This window comes from Maniola hyperantus, chromosome Z (assembly GCF_902806685.2).
Source record: "Maniola hyperantus chromosome Z, iAphHyp1.2, whole genome shotgun sequence".
NCBI classification, from domain to species: domain Eukaryota; kingdom Metazoa; phylum Arthropoda; class Insecta; order Lepidoptera; family Nymphalidae; genus Maniola; species Maniola hyperantus.
The window spans coordinates 16,526,468-16,548,214 of NC_048564.1; the positions used below are offsets into that span (position 1 = coordinate 16,526,468).

General features: G+C 38.8%; 1 protein-coding gene across 2 annotated transcripts in view; it reads right to left on the reverse strand.

The window, feature by feature from the left end:
- Window positions 1-21,747, reverse strand: part of mirr (iroquois-class homeodomain protein mirror) — a 157,079-nt gene that overhangs the window by 76,154 nt on the left and 59,178 nt on the right. For both annotated transcript variants that reach the window (XM_034983538.2, XM_069508701.1), the window contains exon 3: window positions 3,558-3,667. In XM_034983538.2, coding sequence (XP_034839429.1) covers window positions 3,558-3,667 — 110 coding nt within the window. The remainder of the gene's footprint in view (window positions 1-3,557; window positions 3,668-21,747) is intronic.

The following is a 21,747-nucleotide window of genomic DNA, read 5'->3' on the forward strand; positions in this document are numbered from 1 at the left end:
CAAGAACAAAGTGTCTTCCAATAAGGTATCTTAACTATAAACTAAGCTAAGTCAATGGACAGATTCTTAGGTATAAGTACGTTTATAAGTTTAGGTTAATATAATATTGCTTATTAGCCTCTTTCATAGGCTAGATTGTAATGGTAGTAAAGTACTGGTGACAGTGCTTTACGACAAAAAAAAAAAAAAAAAAAAAAATATTTTTAGTTAATTATAATATCCATTAAAATATGTGTGTTTTTTTTTAAATAAGTACCTACAAATTCTGATAATTTTCCTCTTACCTGAAAAATTACCTACGTTTTTAGGGTCCGTACCTCAAAAGGAAAAACGGAACCCTTATAGGATCGCTTTGTTGTCTGTCTGTCTGTCTGTCTATCTGTCAAGAAACCTATAGGGTAGGTACTTCCCATTGACCTAGAATCATAAAATTTGGCAGGAAGGTAGGTCTTATAAGGGCTTTACTTTGACAATCTAAAACAGGTTTTTATTTATTTTTAGGCATAATAGTTTTTGATTTATCGTGCAAAATGTCGATAAAATACGATTGTAGTACGGAACCCCTCAGTGCGCGAGTTTGACTCGCACTTGGCCGGTTTTTAAAAAAAAGTAAACGCGCACATATAAATATAAATGTACCTATTAGATAACGTGCCTACTCCGATGTAGGGGACACCTATGCGCCGACAAACGGCACTATGTCGATATCTAATACAACATTCATATCTAATATACGCGTGTTTAGGTGCCTTTACAATGTGCCGCTATCGATTTACATACCAGCAAGTCACAGTGCAACATGCTAACTCACAAAATGGTAATTTTATAGGCAAAAAATATATTTTTATGATTTACGAAAGACTAGCGACCCGCCCCGGCTTCGCACGGGTAGCTTATTACAATTTCCGTAGGGATCTTTAATTTTTTGAAAATTAAATATAATAGGTATATAAGAAAATTAAATATGTCACTCAGGAATAAAGTCGCTTTCTGCTGGTGAAAGAATTTTCGTAGTTCCAGAGATCACCACTTACAATCAAACTTACAAACTTTACCTCTTTATAATATTAGTATAGATTTGAGAATTATTGACCACTCGCTTTGAATTTTTAGAGCTTGACTAAATAATGAAAACCTTGTCGTGTGAAACAATACATGTAACAGTATTGTGAATTGTTGAAGTGACGGTAAAAACCGTATAGAATTTACCTGCATACTTTAAAAGATATAAGTGAATACACAGACAAACAAGTGTATACCTTGTTATAATATTATATTGAGATTTAAATAGAGAATAAATTAAACCAATTTGAATTGAGAAAATAATACATTCAGATACATAATACAAAAAAATAGTTAGGTATTTGATCGATTTCAATATACTTATTACTACTTCCTACGACTGAAATCTAGACATGTGTCCGCTATAGCTTAACTTAACTGAAAACCGCTGCCGTGCCTATAGCGTACCATAGCGTTATTGTCGTAGCTAGCAACGGTTTTCAGTTATCATCTATGACGAACCACCTGACAACGCAACACTGCCAACTGGCAACCGACAATGCATTGTTTGGTTTTTGGGTAACTAGAAACGCAATAATTATGCCTTCTCTTTCTTTCTTTCACTGAAAGCTGAGAAGGAGCGGTTATTGGCTACCGGCTTAGTAACTAAGAACTTGGTAAACCAAAGCCGACCTTATCTCTATTACGCTAAGGCTTAACTGTACAAGTACTTGTCCATTACACTTTGATCTATCATTCTAAATACAGTTAGCCTTAGAGTAATAGAGATAAGGTCCTCTTTGGTTTATCAATCTTCATGAAATGTTTTTGGTTAACTGGACTGTGGCAAACTATTCGTGCAGGCGTCCACTATAGTTTGACCTATGTCAATGATCAAATTAAACTTTACTGCTATGAACTTAAGGTTGTGATTACTTCACGATATTCATGAAAGTAAAATTGGTTTTATTTTAGTGAATATGCGCGCGCTAGCTATACAGACGGTATTGATACGGCAGCTAGCTTAGTTACTACTACGGAAACCGCTGCGCGTTGCGCATATTAAATTAGTTGAAACACAACTCTGATACCGATATTCGGCAACGGTTAACAATATTGGTATTGAAACTAAGTAACTGTTAATTAACCGTTGCCGTAAATAGCCAATAACGCCCATCTTTACTGAAATCACATCGCTCACATATAATAAGTAGGTAAAATAATATATTTAACGAGAAATTATTTTTTGATCATCCTTTCATTTTAGAAGGAAACTGACTTAGACAGTTTTACCTAAGATGTCAAAATGCGGCGCCACAAACGTAGTCATATCATTCAAAATACATGCTACTTTTTGCCTGATTCAAAGCTATGACGTTGGTCACCAAAAGTACCTAAAATACACACATTTTGAGATCTAACTCACCATTTTTTTCATTTTAGCATTTTATATTTATTTTTCCATTTTAGCTCTATGTGTCAACTGAGAGCAGGACTAAAATCGTATTTTTGACATGGGTCAAAAGTTTGATTTTAGTTCTTAACTTTAAGTTAAAGGTGAACTGTCCTTTGACATGACAGTAGCAGCTCTATGCTAAAATGGCGAGTGAGATCTCAAAATGTACGCACTATAAATATACGTTAAGAAAGTGTTCCAGGCTTTCCAACGAGCCGGTTAGTTTGGGATCGTCCACAAGTCGAACAGCCCGCCTTTGGATCCGATCAAATGGAAGGAGTTGGTACTGGGGTGCTCGAGCCCAAAGGTGAGAGCAGTACTCTATCGACTCTCACGACAACCATTTAAGTTTTCGTCGTGAGAAATCTCGTACTAGGGTTACTGAGGCGGGTATTGCACCCACGATGGATACGTGCTAATCTCCAAACAAGAGATGAGTGAAGTGGGGGCCGCCATTTTACTTGTTTTTTATGAACGCGAGGACATTATTGCACTGAAATGCACTGGGGATTTTTCGGTAACGCCAAAATACGCTTAAGGGCTAAACGAGGGCTGTTTTATGCTTAAAGTGGCCGAAACCAGCTGGGAACTTTAGAGTGAGAACAATTACATCATGAGTATTTTACGGTATGTAGGTAGGCACTTAAATAAATAATCCTTATTAAATTGTTGACCTGGTTTGCTCACAAGACTATTTCCTGTTTCCCAACTTTCGATGTTTTTTCAATAAAATACCTCGTTGTAAATTTTATCTCGATAAGTACCCACACCCCACAGGCGAAGGCTGGAGCAAAGGCTAGCAATCTGTAAGGCGTCTGACTTACGATGAAAGTGCGAGCTCGCGCAGATATTGTTCCACGGCTCGTGTACTGTGTACGGATGTATCACTCACACTAATGCAGATGGCGAACGCGGGGTGCGGCGCGGCGCACAGGCTAGTGTGTTCCGCTCGCTCGCGTTGCGCGTAAATAATGCTATTGCGACGGATATTGCGGTTAACTTCAAGAACGAATATTTAAATGATTACGATACTATTTTGGGACAGTCACTACCTATTAATTCAAGGTTAGTCTTAATTTTTCTTATGGTAAGAACTTACCCATTAAAGGGGTAGCCGGCAAACGCCGCATCGTAGGGGTGGTAGACTGTGGGGTAGGGCCAACTCGCTGCACTGGCTGCAAGGTTTTCCTTCAGCTCGATGCCCGCAGCCTGGAGAAAGACGGGGTATGTCATTAGTACTGCTAAGTGTGATAGACTAGTGACTAGACTCAAAGGTTCGATTCGGGGCAGGCACCTCTAACTTTTCGGAGTTATGTGCGTTTTAAGCAATTAAATATCACTTGCTTTAATGGTGAAGGAAAACATCGTGAGGAAACCTGCATGCCTGAGAGTTCTCCATAGTGACGAAGTCGTGGGCATCCTCTAGTACCTAATATTTGACAGAATATGCTGATTTATAATCAAACCATGCCAGCACTCTAGTTCACTCTGGCTGTAGCCCGTAAGAAGTAATTTGAGGAATAATGTAGGTACATCAAACTTTAACTTTTATCAATGTTTTGTTACTTCAAACAAATTGAATGAATTAAAAAAAAAGAATGTAAAAATATCTTCAAAGAATCTCCCATTGAAATGTATTTGTCATTTTGATGGATGCGTTTCTCGTATCGTCGGCCATTAAATAATAATATACTTAAGTCGGGCCAGAGTCATCGATCAAGAATCAATCGAGACCCAATAATAGATTAACTCAAAGCTACCGTGAAACTAATAACATGAACATATTTTAAATACTTACATACTAGTGGATTAGATATTAATGCCGGCTTACGTTTTTACTCCTGCTTTACTCGTCTTAATTTTTTTTTTTGGTTCCGTACCTCATCATACGGGATCACTTCGTTGTCTTTCTGTCAATAGAATCAATTTGGCAGGTAGCAATGTCATAAAGCACAAGTAAATCCGAAAACCGTGATTTTGAGGTTAAGTACATCACAAAAAAAATTAAGATGTGTTCCGACCAATCCCGATTAAGATGTTTCCTTAATCAAACTTGCAAATATTACTATACTGGTTTGAGATTCCTTGTACGACAACGACGGTGCGAAGAGCCATGAGCTAGTCCGACTCGCACTTGACCGATTTTTTTTACGTAAAGCCACTTTTACAGCAGTAAAGATTTCCAAATTTTATGCTGCAAATTGCAATGATAATAACAATAAAAAGCATATTCTTTGAAAAAGAAATCTATATCATTAGGTTTTTGATTATTAGGTATGGTCGAACTTTACTTACGGTAGTCCAGTCAAAATAGACATTCAAGGTTACAATAATTCGCATAGAATTAAAAATTGGTACGAATGTTGGAAATAACATTATAAACGAATTGTGAAAAGTCCCCGTCGATCCCACAATTGCAAAAAAAATATTCAAGGTATATCAAAAATTGTAGAGCATAAAAGTACCTACCTATCTATCTATGGATAAGAGTTCGAAAAAACTAAACCAAAACTACCATTTTTGGCAAACAAAACTTTAGTCTTTAGGTCTTCTTAGGTCTCAACCTCAAAATGTTAACATCTTCCATGTAAACTATTGTTATTAAGTACCAAAATTTATAATTACTTGGCCTTAAATAAATGTTTGCAATTTAGTTTTAATTAGTTAATATTTAATAATATACAGACAAATAATTTAAGTTTAATCGTTGAGTTATTTTACAAAGGAACTAAAAATTAAGTAAGCACCTAAAATAATCGCCCGGTATCTTATTACGTATACATTTTAGGTATTATGTATGTACGTAATGTCTTAGCAAATGATATGTAGCTAGAAGATAGAGAGGATATTATTTGGAACGTGTCCCACTAAAGTATACATAGTGAATTTCAACGGGCGTTAATTTTATTGACTGCATTAAAGATACATTTTTTTATACAAAAAATATCGATATTTCATAATTTTAAAAATCTGAGAGGTTTTTCGTTAAAGTGAGTTTACATTGTAATTTGCTTAAACATAATATATCAATATCTTTATTGTGTGAGTGTAGTTATAATCCGGCATTGTTCTTAAAAAAGTAGAGTATTGAATTTCGTTTAAAGAGTTATTTTAACTAAAATCTGGATATCACAGTCACAGAAAAAATATGGATTTATTTAACAGAGATAAATTATGTATGGCCTCACACATAATCATAAATTAACATAATTGTGATCCAATTCGTGTTTGCCTTTGAAAAAAGCAAATAAAAAGTAGCCAAATGTAGTTTTTGTCCTATCTGTCATTAAAATAACTTTTAAGTATTTTTGGTCTTAACGTAACTGAATCCTAAGCTGATTTACAAATAATGTTAATACTAGGTATTTGTTAATTAAATTACTTCATGCGAAGTGGGATTAATATAAATTATTTCGGCAACATTTGCGTAAAACTATTCATAGGTATTTTGATTTAACCGACTTCCAAAAAAAGAGGAGGTTCTCAAGGTAGTCTAAGGCTTTAATTGTACCAACACCAAACGCAACGGCAGCAACGTGCAACGAAACTGCACAATACTACGCAATAGTAAACACGCGCGTACACGTGTACAAAGACCAGTTTGAAGTGTAAGTTTTAGACGTCCACCGCTGGACAAAAGTCTCTTGTAGTAGAAACTTCCACACACCACGGTCTTTCGCCACCTGAATCCAGTGGCACCCTCCGACTCTTTTTTCTGGTGGGAGGCTTCGGCTAGTTACCACCCTACCGGCAAAGCCGTGCCCCCAAGCGATTTAGCGTTCCGGTACGATGCCGTGTAGAAACCAGAGGGGTATGGGTTTAATAAAAACTGCCATACCCCTTCCAGGTTAGCCCGCTATCATCTTAGACTGCATCATCACTTACCACCAGGTGAGATTGCAGTCAAGGGCTAACTTGTATCTGAATAAAAAAAAAAAAAAAAAAAGATGTCCTTTTTAGAAGTCGCCACCTAGTAGGGCTCTGCCAAAGAAGCATTTACCAGTAGGTACGAGGTCGCCATTCTACCACCTTGGAACCCTCCTGATCAAAATTTATCGTGCATTGAATTAATTTAACATATGAGTACTTTGAAGCCAGTAACCGATGTAATGATTCGCCTTAATACGTGTGATTTTTCATTGCTAATGCGATGTCGAACAAACATCAATATTGTAGGCAAAGAGCCAGTTTCGTTTGCTCAAATCCTTTCAAAAGGTAACTACAAACTTTACTTAAACAATGTTTAAAGACACACTTATTCATCATCATTCTCATTGTCTAAATATATAAAAGAAAAAGATGACTGACTGACTGATTGACTGACTGATCTATCAACGCACAGCTCAAACTACTGCACGAATCAGGCTGAAACTTGGCATGCAGATAGCTATTATAGATAGGCATCCGCTAAGAAAAGGGTTTTGAAAATTCAACCCCTAAGGGGGTGAAAAGGGGGTTTGAAATTTGTGTAGTCGAGATGGCAATCGGGAAGGGAACGCCTCGCACACCAGCACAGCCCCCGTGCTACCCCTGTGCGGGCGAGCTTGGGGACGTACGGGTGTGCGGAGCGTCCCCCCCCCGCCTCATAACCCGATTGCCATCTCGACCTGTCGCGTAGGTACTATAGGCGAAGAGGGCTATGGAAACTTCTAAATAAAGTTTACTCGCTAAGATTATGGACTTGTATAAAAAGCCTGTACAGATCGTCCGCCACTCCCAGCCTAAGACATTACATGTTAACATTCAACGACCGTTCCCAAAGCGGAATGATCTTCAATATTACATTGCGAAAAAAAAGTGCATTAATAATGACGAATTTCATGTATGCCTCGAGTTATTAATAGGGGATTCGTTCAGAAATCGCGTAAAAACATATCGAAGATTCCGAGAGGGTCCGAAAAAATTTATAGCGACGCATTAAGAATAACTTCGGAGTCCGGTGCCGTCTTAATGCGGGAAGCCGGGATAAATCTATCAAAAGATTTTGTTGTCCCAACAACTTCATTGGTGGCCGATTCTAAAATCCGATAATAAATTTTACTCAAGTACGACAGCGTAATCCAGTCGCCCTGTCGCTCTTTGTTGCATCGACCTCTGGTATCATTGGTGCGGGTGTAAAAACCCGAGATACACACTGAAAACACAGTACACGACAGTTAGGGAACTTCGAGGCTTCGACGTCACTGACTGGCGTCAAATAAATAGCCTAGTAGCCTTCAGAATCAAATCGAGAGTTCCCTCAATCTAGTTCACTCTACTGTCGCTCTTTGTTGCAGCGACCTCTGATATCATTGGTGCGGGTGTAAAAACCCGAGATACACACTGAAAACACAGCTCACGACAGTTAGGGAACTTCTGACGAAACTTCGAGGCTTCGACGTCACTGACTGGCGTCAAATAAATAGCCTAGTAGCCTTTAGAATCAAATCGAGAGTTCCCTCAATCTAGTTCACTCTGCTGTCGCTCTTTGTTGCAGCGACCTCTGATATCATTGGTGCGGGTGTAAAAACCCGAGATACACACTGAAAACACAGCTCACGACAGTTAGGGAACTTCTGACGAAACTTCGAGGCTTCGACGTCACTGACTGGCGTCAAATAAATAGCCTAGTAGCCTTTAGAATCAAATCGAGAGTTCCCTCAATCTAGTTCACTCTGCTGTCGCTCTTTGTTGCAGCGACCTCTGATATCATTGGTGCGGGTGTAAAAACCCGAGATACACACTGAAAACACAGCTCACGACAGTTAGGGAACTTCTGACGAAACTTCGAGGCTTCGACGTCACTGACTGGCGTCAAATAAATAGCCTAGTAGCCTTCAGAATCAAATCGAGAGTTCCCTCAATCTAGTTCACTCTACTGTCGCTCTTTGTTGCAGCGACCTCTGATATCATTGGTGCGGGTGTAAAAACCCGAGATACACACTGAAAACACAGCTCACGACAGTTAGGGAACTTCTGACGAAACTTCGAGGCTTCGACGTCACTGACTGGCGTCAAATAAATAGCCTAGTAGCCTTTAGAATCAAATCGAGAGTTCCCTCAATCTAGTTCACTCTGCTGTCGCTCTTTGTTGCAGCGACCTCTGATATCATTGGTGCGGGTGTAAAAACCCGAGATACACACTGAAAACACAGCTCACGACAGTTAGGGAACTTCTGACGAAACTTCGAGGCTTCGACGTCACTGACTGGCGTCAAATAAATAGCCTAGTAGCCTTCAGAATCAAATCGAGAGTTCCCTCAATCTAGTTCACTCTACTGTCGCTCTTTGTTGCAGCGACCTCTGATATCATTGGTGCGGGTGTAAAAACCCGAGATACACACTGAAAACACAGCTCACGACAGTTAGGGAACTTCTGACGAAACTTCGAGGCTTCGACGTCACTGACTGGCGTCAAATAAATAGCCTAGTAGCCTTCAGAATCAAATCGAGAGTTCCCTCAATCTAGTTCACTCTACTGTCGCTCTTTGTTGCAGCGACCTCTGATATCATTGGTGCGGGTGTAAAAACCCGAGATACACACTGAAAACACAGCTCACGACAGTTAGGGAACTTCTGACGAAACTTCGAGGCTTCGACGTCACTGACTGGCGTCAAATAAATAGCCTAGTAGCCTTTAGAATCAAATCGAGAGTTCCCTCAATCTAGTTCACTCTACTGTCGCTCTTTGTTGCAGCGACCTCTGATATCATTGGTGCGGGTGTAAAAACCCGAGATACACACTGAAAACACAGCTCACGACAGTTAGGGAACTTCTGACGAAACTTCGAGGCTTCGACGTCACTGACTGGCGTCAAATAAATAGCCTAGTAGCCTTCAGAATCAAATCGAGAGTTCCCTCAATCTAGTTCACTCTACTGTCGCTCTTTGTTGCAGCGACCTCTGATATCATTGGTGCGGGTGTAAAAACCCGAGATACACACTGAAAACACAGCTCACGACAGTTAGGGAACTTCTGACGAAACTTCGAGGCTTCGACGTCACTGACTGGCGTCAAATAAATAGCCTAGTAGCCTTTAGAATCAAATCGAGAGTTCCCTCAATCTAGTTCACTCTGCTGTCGCTCTTTGTTGCAGCGACCTCTGATATCATTGGTGCGGGTGTAAAAACCCGAGATACACACTGAAAACACAGTTCACGACAGTTAGGGAACTTCAAACGAAACGTCGAGGCTTCGACGTCACCGACCAGCGTCAAATGTTAATAGGTATATTGACGCAGGTAGTCCTCCTAATACTTGACATATCATCGATTCAGGATCAAACAAGAGTTCCCTCACTCTGCTCACTCTGTTCACTCTGCTGTCGCTCTTTGTTGCATCGACCTCTGCTATCATTGGTACGAGTGTAAAAAGTAAACCCGAGATCTTTAAAATAACCTTTGATCATGAACCAAAAAACTTCTGTTGACCATGATTATTTCAGATTTTTCGATTATAAGGTCCTATAAGGATTCCTTTTGAGGTACGGAACCCTAAAAAGAACCAAGGATTTGACAAGGAAAAAGGAGAAGAAGCACTATATTTAATGTTAAAATATTTGTTTTAGAGACACATTTGTCCAAGTACCATGTAGAACGATCAAACGATCTATCCCGGGTGGTCCCATTTGTTACCCGGAACGACTTTAAATAAACCTTAACAAATGTAATAATAGAAACTGTTAATATTTAACGGTTTGAATTAGGTTGAAAATTAAATAATCATTAGTCATTACCAGTGACGTGCAGCTCATAGAGACATAAAAGCACTGCTTACCCAAGCAATAGTTACCGTAATTGAAATAGCTTAATGCTCTACGAGTAAGTGTGTAAGTGGGTACCTTCCTAACTACTGCTTTGAACCCTGTGCATTTATAGTACTCATACTATAAATGCCAATTGTTTGTTCCACAGATCCCGACTAATATCATAAAGGCGAAAGTTTGTATGTGTGACTGTGTGTGTATGTTTGTTACTCCTTCACGCAAAAACTACTGGACGGATTTGGCTGAAATTTGGAATGAAGATAGATCATACCCTGGTTTTAGTTTCCAACTTTATCTTGCCTAATTAATTTCGTGGTGAACAATAAAAGTACATACATTCATGATGAATATTAGAAAAGGCCACGACCTTCAGCAGTGAGTAATACAATAGAGAGAGAGAGAGAGAGAAGAAAGCTACGGATGTTGCGCCGCCCGCTGCGCTCGTGGGTGACTGTGAATGATAATGATCATAACAACATAAAAGCAACCAACACAGTAATATATGACGGTGTGGTAAAACTTCTCGACGAGCGAAGGTGTGAAAAGGTCCCACGAACATACCTCGACAGACTTTTCAATCGTTCATACAGAGTTTTTATCTAAATCACTGATAGACAATTTAAATACATTATTATCAAAAATTGCGGACCGGCAGGAAATCAGACCCGCGACTCCTGCAGGGCGATTGTCTAAAACCTGCATCAATCATTATTACAATCTCAATTGTTCTGATTGGCTGAATTTGTGCGATTCTTGTTGCAACAATGCATTGTGGCCAATAGTGAGCGAGCATTAACCAATCAGAGATGATTGCGATCGTGACATTGTAGCTGTCAAACAACCGCGGTAGGGCCGCTGGTATCGCGCCCGACGAGCAACGGTTCGCTTACTGCCAGTGACGAAACTTGTGACACAGAATATATAATAAGTACCACACGAGTAGAATATCTACTCGTGTGATAGCACACGAGTAGATATCCCTATCTACTCGTGTGATAGTACTAAATAATATTATGTATGTTCACTCAGTACTGAAGCGATTGTTCATGGTCTAAGATCCCGATATAAGACGACCTTCACCGAGCTGGTTAATGGATGAAACGTATTTTATATTCAATTTAATATGTCAATAAATATATTGCATATGGGTTGCCTAAAACAATTCAGTCCAGTATATGATTAATTAATAATTTTTAAAAAAAAGTTTTAATAATTTCACCGGTTTGTTGACAAATTCCATACCAATCGAAAGTATGAAGCCCATAGAATATGCAAACGTTATTTTTCCCCGGGTAGGCAGGTATAAACAGGTAAATCGATACTAGTAACTTGCACCCCGTTAATGAATAAAAGTTAAATGAAAATAAACATTTATTTCATTAACCTAACGTTTGCATATTCTATGGGCTTCATACTTTCGATTGGAATGGAATTTGTGAAATGATTAAAAAAATATTATTATTAATAAATCATCCTAGACTGAAATTTTTTATGCAACCCATATGCAATATATTTAATGTCATATTAAATTGAATATAAAATATGTTTTATCCATTAACCAGCTCGTTAGAAGTAAAATATACCAAGCGACAGACAAAAATTTTACTATAATATTTCAGCGTAAGCTGTGATAGCCTAGTAGTTAGGACGTCCGCCTTCTAATCGGAGGTCGGGGGTTGCCGATGCCGGGCACGCACCGTTATGTGCGTTTTTTAATTAAATATCACTTGCTTTAACGGTGAAGGAAAGCATCGTGAGGAAACCTGCATGCCTGAGAGTTCTCCATAATGTTCTCAAAGGTGTGTGAAGTCTACCAATCCGCACATGGCCAGCATGGTAGTCTATGGCCAAAACCCTTTTCACTCTGAGAGGAGACCCGTGCTCTGTAGTGAGCCGGCGATGGGTTGATCATGATGAAGTGTCGAGGTTAGGGACGGTAGGTCTGTATGTCGGTAATCATAGTATTATACGTTTTATTACAGTGGTGGTGGTAGTAAAACCGACGGAGGTGTGAAAAGGGCCTAGCACACTGCACATGTCCCGACGATGATTCAATCATTCACGAGGCATTATCATTTATCATCGCCGGCGAAAGTGTTAACTATACCGACTCCAGAGTTGTAACGTTCAATGGAAGCTTTTTTGTATGCACCTTTTTATTAGGGATCCGTAGTCAAACACAGAAACGTTAGGCACAGTCAAGGACAGTTATAACAAAACGTTGGGGCTTGTTACATATCCTAACGATAACCTAGTTCAAATCACTTACGCAGCAAACCATCTTGGAAGGCTAAGTCACTAGGTCATAAGTCCAGCGCTCCGTCAGCAAGAAACTACCTCATTGCCATACGTGACTCCGCAACGAATTGGGATTTAGCTATATTTTAACATTAAGGTATTTAAACCAAGTGAGAGATGTGAAGAGGGGCAGTCTGTCGTCACACCTCGACGCAGTCTCTTAGTTAGGTTAGATTAGATTTAGGTCGTCACCATGTAAAACTCTGCATCTAACCTCGGTGCAGAGTGCAGACGTTAGGTTAAGTTAAAATGTAAAGATTTAAGAATATAAATTTAGTAAAAGCCTATCTTCGTTTCCTTCAAAAATCCTTCTGGTTGCCGCTTACGTAACTGGCTTCACCTACACTGGCAAGTGTCAAATGTTACCTACATTTCACGCTAGGTAGTATGGAATAACTAGGTATCTTTCATTTCACGGATGTCGATTCAGGATCAATCCGAGAGTTCCCCACTCTGCTTTAGGTGCGTCCAGATTTTAGACATGTACCTACATTTTGTAGACACGTCCACTTAGCTTGGCTTCTATCTAAACTAGATACTAAAGCGGTGACAGCGTTGTGGTTAAAATGTAGACCTCCTGGACGGGAGGTTCAGAGTTCGATTCCGGGCACGCATCTCTAACTTTTCGCGTATGTGCGTACTGAGCAATTAAATATCACTTGCTTTAACAGTGAAGGAAAACATCGTGAGGAAACCTGCATGCCTGAGAGTTCTCTACAATGTTCTCAAAAGTGTGTTAAGTCTGCCAATCCACATATGGCCAGCGTGGTAGACTATGGCCAGACCTTTCTTATTCTGAGTACCTGCCAAATTTCATGATTCTAGGTCAACGGGAAGTAAGTATACCCTGTAGGTTTCTTGACAGACAACAAAGTGATCCTATAAGTGTTCCGTTTTTCGTTTTGAGGTACGGAACCCTAAAAAGTAAAAAGTATCTACATATTATTATTATTTTGTACGATGGTATGGATGGAACCCTTCGTGTGCGAGTCCGAGTCGCAGTTGACCAGTTTTTCGCCCGTGAACAATTTATCATTACGTCTTGACTTTTCATAGCTGCATCTACTTTTAAAATGCGACTATTGTGTGGGTTTAACTTTGTTTTGTGACTTGGGCAGTCTTTCGTGCCCACAGTGAACAGCAAGAATGGACACGAAAACGTATCATCATCATCATCATCGTGATCAACCCATCGCCGGCTCACTACAGAGCACGGGTCTCCTCTCAGAGTGGTTCCTCCTTCCAGGTTAGCCCGCTCCCACCTTAGACTGCATCGTCACTTACCATCAGGTGAGATTGCAGTCAAGGGCTAACTTGTATCTGAATAAAAAAAAGAACTCTCTGACATGCAGGTTTCTTCATGATGTTAACCTTCACCGTGATATTTAATTACTTAAATCGCACATAACACTGAGTTAGTTAGAAAAAGTAAATGCGCCTCTTCTATCTCTAGGTTCTGGTGGACAGCAGATAGATTAGAGTGCAATCCTCGGATCCAACAAATTCCTGAAAGGCCGGCAACGCATTGGTGGTTCCTCTGGTACTGCAAATGTTCATGGGCGGCGGTAATCACTTAACATCAGGTGACCCGCCTGCTCGTTTGCTCGCTATTTTATTTAAATATATATATATATATATATATATTGGAGAGGTGCAAGTGGGAGGAGGTGCAGCCGCCTCTTAAGCTTTTTACTTTTCTTTTTCTTTTAGCATGCTTTTGGTAACCGAACTAGGTGTCTCTTAAGTATAGTCCCAAACGAAATCTGTTCACCCCGACTTCACGCAGTCTTGTCTGTTGTTTGACCTCTAGAGTGTTTTTGCAAATTCGAAGACTAAAGCTCGTGAAGGTAGTTCTGAATGAAGCTACGAGGCCGAGTGGAAAGAGGGAGGTGACGAGCGAAGCGAGCCAGTGACCTCCGTCGTAGAGAAATGAAGGTCGAGGTGAGTTGAAAGGACGACGCGGACGGAGCGAATCTTCTGACATAGCTCATTAAAAAAACTGGTCAAGTGCGAGTCGGACACGCATATAAAGGGTTCCGTAACATCGTACGAGAAATAACACGTTTTAACCACGTGAATTTAGGTTTTTCAAAATCCGTTTGCTTTTCCAAGATAAAATGTAGCCGAAGTCACTCTCCAGGTTCACTTTAACTTTATCCATGAAAAAAATCATATCTATCCTTCGCTCCATTGCGACGTGATTGAAGAACAAACAAAAAAACCAATAAACAAACAAACTTTCGCTTTTATGATATGGGTAGTAAATATCGGGAATAAAATTTTACCTTTGGCACACATGGTGACACAGGAAGTGTATCGTATTGAAAAACTTATAATTTATAGGTTCGATGAAGTAGTCCGAAAATAAACAACGGGCACACACACACACACACACACACACACGGCTCCTAATAGTTTAGTTAACGACATCATAATTCAACGAACGCTGTTAATATTCACGACAGTTTTGACTAATTCGACGAACATCCACGCACACATCCGTTTTACCTGTATAACATACCTAGTGGTTAGATGTGTGTTGAAACTTCAAATTAAAAGTAAGATGATTCGTTTTCACTTACAGTACGCGGCAAAAAATAATGTACATCGACCTTTAGAATGAGATTATTAATTGACGATTCAAAAGCACCAAAGACAAAGTCAAATAATTTATTCAAAATAGGTAATAAAGTTTTTTGATAGTCAGTTGTTGGATAGTCACCTGTAAAAGTTTACTTGAATAAAAATATATTCTATTCTATCTAGTGGGTTATATTTTGTTGTTTTTAAATACAATCAAGGAATTCTTCAAGCATTGCGGTCGAAAAAAGTTGATACTTAATCTTTATTGGTGGCAACACCATAATTTTAATGGATCCCCATAATCCCATTAACGTATAATAATATGTTCAACGGGGAATATTTTTATGGGGCGAATAGTTCCATAATCCGTTCTATGGTTATGTTGACACGCAAACGCGGGGTCGGAAGGGGCCCTACACAGACACACACGTTAGTCCAAGTCAAAATTAAATTATTTTGTGTAGGTTATTTGTATTAGGCTTCTAGGATATCCTATAGCCTAGTGGTTAGGACGTCCGCCTTCTAATCAGAGGTCGAGGGTTCGATCCCGGGCACGCACCGCTAACTTTTCGGGGTTAGGTGCGTTTTACGTAATTAAATATCACTTGCTTTAACGGTGCAGGAAAACATAATGAGGAAACCTGCATGTCTGAGAATTCTCCATAATGTTCTCAAAGGTGTGTGAAGTCTACCAATCCGCACATAGACAGCGTGGTAGACTATGGCCAGACCCTTCTCACTCTGAGAGGAGACCCGTGCTCTGTAGTGATCCGGTGATGGGTTGATCATGATGATGATGATGATTTGTATACACTTTTTAAAACAGCGAGTGGAAAAAAGATGACAATGTTATACGCTTTAACAATTGGCCTCGATTCTGTCTTTCTCGAAATCTTTTGAGTCTCTTCATCTTTTTCTTTTTAATATTGCTAAAAAAGGACAGAACATGAATTTATGATTTAAAGACTCTAAAGTTTAGTGCACGCTACAAATTTAAACAATAGACTCGCGACTAGTAGCTGAAGTAACGAGGTTTGACAGCTCTAAATTAAATTTAAACCTGTCAAACTGTGTCTGTTCTTTTCGTATTACATTAGTAAGAACATCCACAAGCCACGGTCTTGCGCCGCCTGAATCCAGCGGCCCCCTGCGACTCGTCTGATGTGCGCCTGCCTAGTGGGGGTATCCCAACGCTGCGTCTTCCGGTGCGAAGTCGCCAGACCCCAACGTCTATCGGTTTTCCAAACTATGGTGCCCTACCCATTGCCACTTCAGCTTCGCAATTCTTATTGGTTTACTGTAAGATATTTTTTATAAGCATGACTAGATGATGCCCGCGACTTCGTCCGCGTGGATTTAGGTTTGTTCAAATCCCGTGGGAACTCTTTGATTTATCGGGATCAATATAGTCCATGTCCTTCTCCGGGAAGCTATGTCTGTACCGAATTTCATCGAAATCGGTTAAACGGATGGACCGTGAAAAGCTAGCAGACAGACAGACACATTTTATCTACCTATATTTATCACATCTATATGTGTATATATATCTATGTAGTCTTATGTATGTCTATTATACTTTATTTGTATGTATTAGTGTATTAACAATATGTATTTTATATTCTTATTATATGGTTTAGTTTATTTAGCTATTGGTATTTAGGTTTATTTTACACCACCTCCCATTGTCCATTTGTTCGTTTTCTCCCTAGCGTTAAGGTTGTCTGGAAGAGATCGCTATTTAGCGATAAGACCGCCTTTTTGTACCTACTTATTAAGATTTCTTTTTGTAACCTGTCATTTGTGTTTCTGTGGTGCATATATACGTATGTATATACTTTATATACATACATACATACATCTATAATATTAGTATGGATTACGGAATCCTATCCTATATGAGTTCTGATACCTACGCACTATAGCCCAGTTATTAATCTTGAAGATCGTATCATATTATAAAAGGGATTAAAAGTCCAGTGCTACCATAAGTTTTATTATACCGTCCCTTTCATTCACTGCCGTGAAAGGCATTACCTACAAATAATTAGGATCCAATGTCAAAACAGTCGTACCATACATCCCTCACGGAGTGCCGTATACAGGGTGGGATTTTGAGATGTGGCAATATAGTGCGCGTAAATCAAAATATCCCACTGTTCAGATTGGTCTGAACAATGGGAATGACTCCGTAGTCAGTCCCCGTGTACAACAAACAGTTTTCAGTGTATAGACACTTCAGTGTAGAGACACTGAAAACTGTCATATAAATCGGTTAAACGGATGGGCCTCTCAAAATTCCGCGGGAACTCTTTGATTTTCCGGGATATAAAACACACTCACATTTATAATATCTGCCTATTAAAGTATAGAAATGGATATGGGTGCATTGAGCCACCAACGAAATTGCAATAGTCACTTGATATGATATCAGAAAGAAAGAAGAAAAATAAAGAAAACGTGTTTATTTGGTGCCACGGAAAGTACACATAAAGAAATTAAAAAAAAAATTGCGTCAATGACGCCACAAGGCGTAAACGACAAATATTTTAACATAAAAATATTTCCCGCTGAATTACTCTATTTTTAACCGACTTCTTATGTTAAAAAACTATAAAAATATTTGCTGTTTACGCCCCGTGACGTCATCAATCACCTTCTGTCCACAGCGAGCGTGACGTTCATGTTCACTTTGTTGTCTGTCTGTCTGTCTATCTGTCTGTCTGACTGTCCGTCTGTCTGTCAAGAAACCTACAGGGCACTTCCCGAGAATCATGAAATTTGGCAGGTAGGTAGATCTTATAGCTGACATTTGGGGAAAAATCTGAAAACCGTGAATTTAGGGTTAGATCACACAAAAAAATTAAATTGTGGTCATAAACTAATAATTAGTATTTTCAACTTTCGAAGTGAGTGACTATATCAAGTGGGGTATCATATGAAAGGTCTTCATCTGTACATTCTAAAAAATATTTTTATTTCTTTTTATGCATCATAGTTTTTTAATTATCTTGCAAAATGTCGAAAAAATACGACTGTAGTACGGAACCCTCATTGCGCGAGCGTGACTCGCACTTGGCCGGTTTTTTTTTATTCCATACTAGCTGCCCCGGCGAACTTCGTACCGCCTAACAGGTATGAGGTAACAGGCGATTCTTTTTCAGGAAATTTTAAAAAAAATTCTCTCCGTAAGAACCATCCCCGTACTTCAAGAAATATTATGATAAAAGGATAGCGAAATCGGTTCAGCTGTTCTCGAGATTTGCGATCAGCAACACATTCAGCGATTCATTTTTATATATAGAGATTATTCCCTCTAATATACAGTGCTCGCCTCACTGTCCCATCTCAAAATATGACCCCGTGTAAGAAGACGGCAGGGTAAGCTCTCGAGTATAAAGAACACGAATAAATTAGAATCGTAATCCGTTGATGTATGTTCACATGTAGGTACCTACCACGGACAAAAAGTTGTTTTCCACCTTAGCCGGATTTAATATCTTAATAACAGGTCCTTTTTTAGGGTTCCGTACCCGAAGGATGCCAACGGGACCCTATTACCTACTAAACCTCCGCTGTCGATCCGTCTGTCTGTCAGTCAGCGGGCTGTATCTCATGAAACGTAGTAGGTAGAGAGTTGAAACAACTAAATAAAAAAAATATTCAAAACGACCGCCATGAAAATAAAAAAATTAAAAGTGTAATTTCTTGTACGGTGGTACGGAACCCGTCGTGTGCGAGTCCGACTCGCACTTGACTGATTTTTTTTATCTAGCTTAGGCTTAGAAATCTAGATAGATACAAGGTTAGAGTAGTTAAGGGGGTGAAATAGAGGTCTGAAATTTGTGTAGTCCACACGGATGAAGTCGCATAAGCTAGTTACTTAACTTTCTTAGATTATCTTCAAATTATTATATTATATATCAATTAATCAATTAATCAATCAGCCTGTTTGCGTTCACACTTCACAGCTGGACATAGGCCTTCCCAAGATTTAGGCCTACCCAAGAGCGCGCCACCTATTATTATTATATGAGCGAAATAAATTAGATCTATACTTATCCAAATAGAGTATTGACTCCGCGGGGAATCAAACCCGAGACCTGAGTCCCGGCTGAGTTTGTTGTGGGCTCTTCTCAGACCTGAGCGCGTGTGGAACGCACTGATTACGTATTGATTATCACCACTATATCATCTTACAAATAAAAATTTTGACAATCAGGAAGCGTAAAATTTTACCTCTCTATAATATAAAAAAGAATCACTAAATGTGTTGCTCATCGCAAATCTCGAGAACAGCTGAACCGATTTTTTATAATATTCCTTGAAGTACGAGGATGGTTCTTACGGAGAGAAATTTTTTAAAAATTTGAATCGACTGTTAGGCGGAACGAATTTTGCCAGGGCAGCTAGTTTTGAATAAATAATTTGAGTTTGAGCACAAGCACCGCCTGTGACAAAAACATGTCGCGCGCCTGTTCGCTTATCAAACATTTGTGATAAGCTATGTACGAATCATTTAATAGAGCTCTTTAAGGTTATGTGTTTAATTTAATGACTTCGTTCTCAAGTCATTATGGAAATGATTGAATTTAAATACAATTATCTTATAAATATCACATTAACATTAATTAACGAACATATTTGAGAACTTGTGAATATTATGGTCGATAAAAAATCTGTTTTAGCATAAAAACAAATACTTATAATGTGACTTTATATTCATTGTGTACCTATCATCTTTGATTAATACAGAGGTTCAAGTTTAACTTTTCATCATCATCATCATTATCAACAGCCAATTTGCGGGGTCCTCCAACGCTGCGCTTTCTGTGCCCTGCCCATTGTGATTTTTTATTTATTCAGATACAAGTTAGCCCTTGACTGCAATTAGACCTGGTGGCAAGTGATGATGCAGCTGAAGATGAAGCGCGCTTACCTAGAAGATGCCTATTCACTCTTGACTTGACTTGACACATATTATGATTGGAGGGGAAAACTGATGCTGGAAGAGTGTTCTAAATTTTGAGCGGTTCGAATTTGAAATGAGGAGGCAAATCGCTTCGTATCCGTGGAATTTCTACTACGTACGGGTACAGACCTTGGCGATACCGATACGATAGTAGAAAGGTGAAGGAGGAGCCAGGTTGAAAAGTTCTTTGGCACACTCTCCGAAATATAGGTATCCTGTAGAATACCTACCAATAGACAGGCAACTTTGCGCCGCTTAGAATAATCATTGTGAATGATTTTAATGATTCTGTTTTTGGGTCATTATTTTTTAATCATATTACAATCAGGTGTGAATCCTGCTGGGCAGATATTTATATAGGTGTTAACACTATAAATTTTAATAAATTATCTAAAAATAACATTAATATAAGAATTTACTATAATACGAATGCATATTAAAATTTTATCATCGACCAAATGTTGAATTTTGATAAAGTTTTCCAAAGATTACGATCTCTGAGTTGGGCCGGTATTCTAAATAATTAATATCTATCTATTTCTATCAACCTATAAAATATACTTGTATTACATACTGCTACAGAAACTGTAACTTATGTTTGTTTGTTGTAAAAATGCTGTAGGCAAGTAGTTTTAGATAAGACAAAGGAAAATTTCAAAAAAAAAGGCTTTAGCGATAAGGCCGCCTTTGCATGCTACAGCTATTACATTAAGGTCCTTGTAAGTTTTTTATTATGTTTACTTGTGTTGTGTGCAATAAAATATTAAAATAAATAAAATAAATAAAATTTTAATTCCTTCTGGAAAAATTGATTGTAATCGTATTTTTGTACGACATAATATGTACCTACGTAACAAATGAATATATTTTTAATTATTATTTGTACAGTATAATATTACTATATTCTGTGATTGTATTCTACAAATTAATTTACGCAAGATGGGTAGGCATCTTTAGAAAGAGAAAGCGGCATTGGCACTGATTCTGAGCACAACCTAATTTTAGAGTATTCGCATGCTCTTCTTACTAATGTAATATGAAAAGGACAGACACAGTTTGACAGTTCTAAATTTAATTTTTAGATGGTAAAACCCGTGATTTTAGGGCGCAGTCGCAAACCTACTGTTTAAATTTCTATTGTGCACTAAAATTTAGAGTCTTTAAATGTGAAAGTCATGTTCCGTTCCTTTTTTAGCATTAGTAAAAAGAAAAGGATGCAGATACTCTAAATTTAGTTTAGAGAGAGACTAGAGAATCGGGTGGTCTCTGTCGTGGAGACCGACAAAACGTCACATAGGTATGAGCGACAGAGACAACGCTCTACAAAGCCGAAATCTGATTCTAAAGTTTCCCCAAATGTCAGCTATATAAGATCTACCTACCTGCCAAATTTCATGATTCTAGGTCAACGGGAAGTACCCTGTAAGTTTCTAGACAGACAGACGAACAGACAGACAGACAGACAGACAGACAACGAAGTGATTCTATAAGAGTTCCGTTTTTCCTTTTGAGGTACGGAACCCTGAAAAAAACAATTCACCCATGACATTATCGCCGTGGCACAGGGAGACGTAGTCGCCGGCAACGGTTAGTAAGATATTATCATAGATCGACTGATATTGGCAAGATAGCGCGAAACATACTAAAGAGTTGTTTCAAACGCGTTAACGACGAGATTCCAAGAAAACCTCGCC